This window comes from Pyxicephalus adspersus, chromosome 1, assembly GCF_032062135.1.
Source record: "Pyxicephalus adspersus chromosome 1, UCB_Pads_2.0, whole genome shotgun sequence".
Taxonomy (NCBI): domain Eukaryota; kingdom Metazoa; phylum Chordata; class Amphibia; order Anura; family Pyxicephalidae; genus Pyxicephalus; species Pyxicephalus adspersus.
In genome coordinates this window covers 169,159,914-169,163,014 of record NC_092858.1, presented here as the reverse complement: position 1 = coordinate 169,163,014, position 3,101 = coordinate 169,159,914, and the positions used below count along the sequence as shown (strand labels likewise).

Genomic DNA, 3,101 nt, shown 5'->3' with positions numbered 1-3,101 from the left:
CAGATTTCATTAAGCTGTCCGTATACTAATCATATAATGTTCCCAATTATGCAGCATTCAAATAAATCAATTCTTATTATTCCATGAAAATCAGAACTATTTACGTGTCTTTAAACGCTTGCAAATGTCGGGAAACTTGCAGGCGAGAGATGGAAGCATGCGCAAAGCTTTCCTAGGAAGGGTTAAATACTTTGCCCCATGGAGGATTTAATGAGACTCTGATCACCTCTTATAATTACAGACACATCAATTAATAGGGAGTGTGATTCACTTCCTAAAATTGCGATGATGAGGATGGAGCGATGTGCGAATGTCTAATCCTCCATGGTTGATGTCATGTTTTTGATGTCAGAGTGCGCATGCTTCTACCATACACATGGCATATAGTCCACATAGCTCCTTATACAACAGTCTATAGATCCCCACATACAGCCACCTATAGACCTTCCATTCTTAGCTATATATAACCATATAGCCACTAATAGACTCCATAGGTCATCAATACAGACGTCTATAGATCTCATAAGTCTTTATACAGCCATCTATAGATCATTTAGCTCCTTATGCAGCTATCTATAGCACCCATGTGTCTTCATACAGTTATATATAGACCCCAAAGCAACTCATACACCCACCTATAGATTCCTTAGCTCCTTTATACAGCCATACAATAGACATTGTAGCTACCTTTACAGGAATCTATTGACCCCACAGATCATTAGATATCTGTTTATAAACCCCCATAGGTTTAAGTCAATCTTTAGATACCATGGATCCCTAAACCCCTTTTATAGACCTTTAGGTCCTTAAAGGTCTGTGTATAGACTCCATTGCACCTTATAAAGCTATCTATAAAACCCCATAACCCCCTAAAAAGCTATCTATAGTCCCCATAGCTCCACATAAATGTACCTATAGCCATCTATGTTACCTAAAGGTCCATCTAAAGACCCCCTGGCACCATATAAAGCTATCTTTATACCCAATGACTCCCAATCAAGCTAAATACAGATCACATGGGTCGTCATACATGTATCTATAGCCAGATATGTTATTAAAGCTCTATCTATACACCCCATGGTTCCTTATAAGTTTGTCTATAGACCCAATGGTTCTTTATAAATCCATCTATAGACCCCCTTTAGACCCCTCTCTGTAACACTAACCCTCCATGTAACACTTCCTTATAAACCTATCTATAGACCCCAATGGTTCCCTATAAATCTATCTATAGACCCCATGGTTCTTTATAAATCTATCTATAGACCCCATGGTTCCTTATAATTCTATCTATAGACCCCATGGTTCCTTAATAGTCTGTCTATAGAAACCATGGCTCCTTATAAGTCTGCCTATAGACCCCATGGGTCCCTATAAATCTATCTATAGACCCCATGGTTCCTTATGTCTGCCTAAAGACCCCGTGGTTCTTTATGTCTGCCTATAGACCCCATGGTTCCTTAATAGTCTGTCTATAGACCCCATGGCTCCTTATAACTCTGCCTATAGACCCCATGGGTCCCTATAAATCTATTCATAGACCCCATGGTTCCCTACAAATCTATCTATAGACCCCATGGTCCCTTATACATCTATCTATGGACCCCATGGTTCCTTAATAGTCTGCCTATAGACCCCATGGTTCCTAGCTCCAAGCTATATATAGATCCTATAGCTCATTACACAGCTATTCATAGCCTCCAATGCTCCTTATACAAACAGACCCTATGGCTGTAAGGCAATGTTGTATCTCAGCAATGCAGCAAGCATCAGATCTGTGTCCTATGGTCAGAGATTATCTGCTACCATACTGAACCCCATGGGCCATGGAATGATAAACAATCTTCCTATACAAAGGTTCAGATCCTGCAAACTCCATGCTGCTGCTAAGTCAATGGGTCAGATGTATGCAAGCAAAGCACAAGAGGAATTACTGTCATAAACAATCGAGCAGGTTTCCTCTTCGAATAGAAGAATCCCATAGAAGTCATTGACAATCGCTGCTTTATTTATTCCCTGGTCATAAATCTCATTCTATAATGACATTCTATAAATGGATCCAAGTTGCCATTTGTTATTTCTTTCTTCCCAGCATTATGAAATCAGAACACAAGCCAATCACTTGTAACAGTTTAATATCTGCAAACACAATCACACTTTCTAGCATTGCTGAAGAGCAAGAAGACAGATTAGCTACATAATTCAGGTTCTTCTGTATCATGTCTATCCCCTGGATTCAGTTCTTGTTTACTAAGAATCCTGAGGATGAACATATGGCTGTATTCTATTTCATAGCACCCCCTCCATTGATACATTCGCTCTTTGCCTTCTATCTAGATCTGGGTGACCTTGATTCTGCTGCAGGGATAGGGATGACACGGCAGCTACAAGTGCAATGCATATGATAAGGGGATCAGGATGGACATCACCTACCAGGTTGGAGGCAGCACTGAACGCTGCGGTCAGGCAGGCCATCCCCTGCCCGGGCAGGCTGTATGCGCTGTCTATGGCTGCTGGTGCTGAACGCTCCACGATCGCCGCTCACTGCGCCCTGACTGCCCTACACGGCACCCCCCGCGACCGAGCTGCCTTCCCCTTCAAGGCGATTGGCTGAAAGAAGGCCGAGTAGGCGTGGCGTGCTGGATGCAGGTAAACGTGCTCTTGTTTTGCTTCTCCCTGCCTGTCTCCTTCATGTGTCATTATCCTCACATTGTGCACTCACTGAGCTAGGGGGAGGAAGGCTGATCTGCCAAGCTACAGCTTCCACATCTGTGCTAAGAAAAAAAAATACAATCTATAGGTGTCACATTAACATTAAAAGAAAACAATTATGGGCTAATATATTGGAAAAATATGCTCAGGCAGCGGTGATCCCAGTGCTGGGGAGTGGGAGGGAATGATCATTGTCACCAAAATAGATTTTCTGAGGATAAGAAGAGGCAAGAGATTGTTTTCTGCAATTTTTATTGATGGGATTGTGTGTTATCAGGGTGGTGGTATGGATATTTAATGTACAGCGCTGCGTAATATGTTGGCGCTATATAAATCCTGTTTAATAATAATAATAATATATGGGTAGGAGAGGGAGCATTGGGAGGTGC

General features: G+C 41.9%; 1 protein-coding gene across 1 annotated transcript in view; it reads right to left on the bottom strand.

The window, feature by feature from the left end:
• ABCG1 (ATP binding cassette subfamily G member 1) overlaps positions 1 to 2,608 on the bottom strand; it is a 52,802-nt gene extending 50,194 nt beyond the window's left edge. The window contains exon 1 of the mRNA XM_072398327.1: positions 2,434 to 2,608. Within this exon, the coding sequence (XP_072254428.1) occupies positions 2,434 to 2,475 (42 nt within the window). The 5' untranslated portion in view covers positions 2,476 to 2,608. The remainder of the gene's footprint in view (positions 1 to 2,433) is intronic.
• Positions 2,609 to 3,101: the final 493 nt, after the last annotated feature.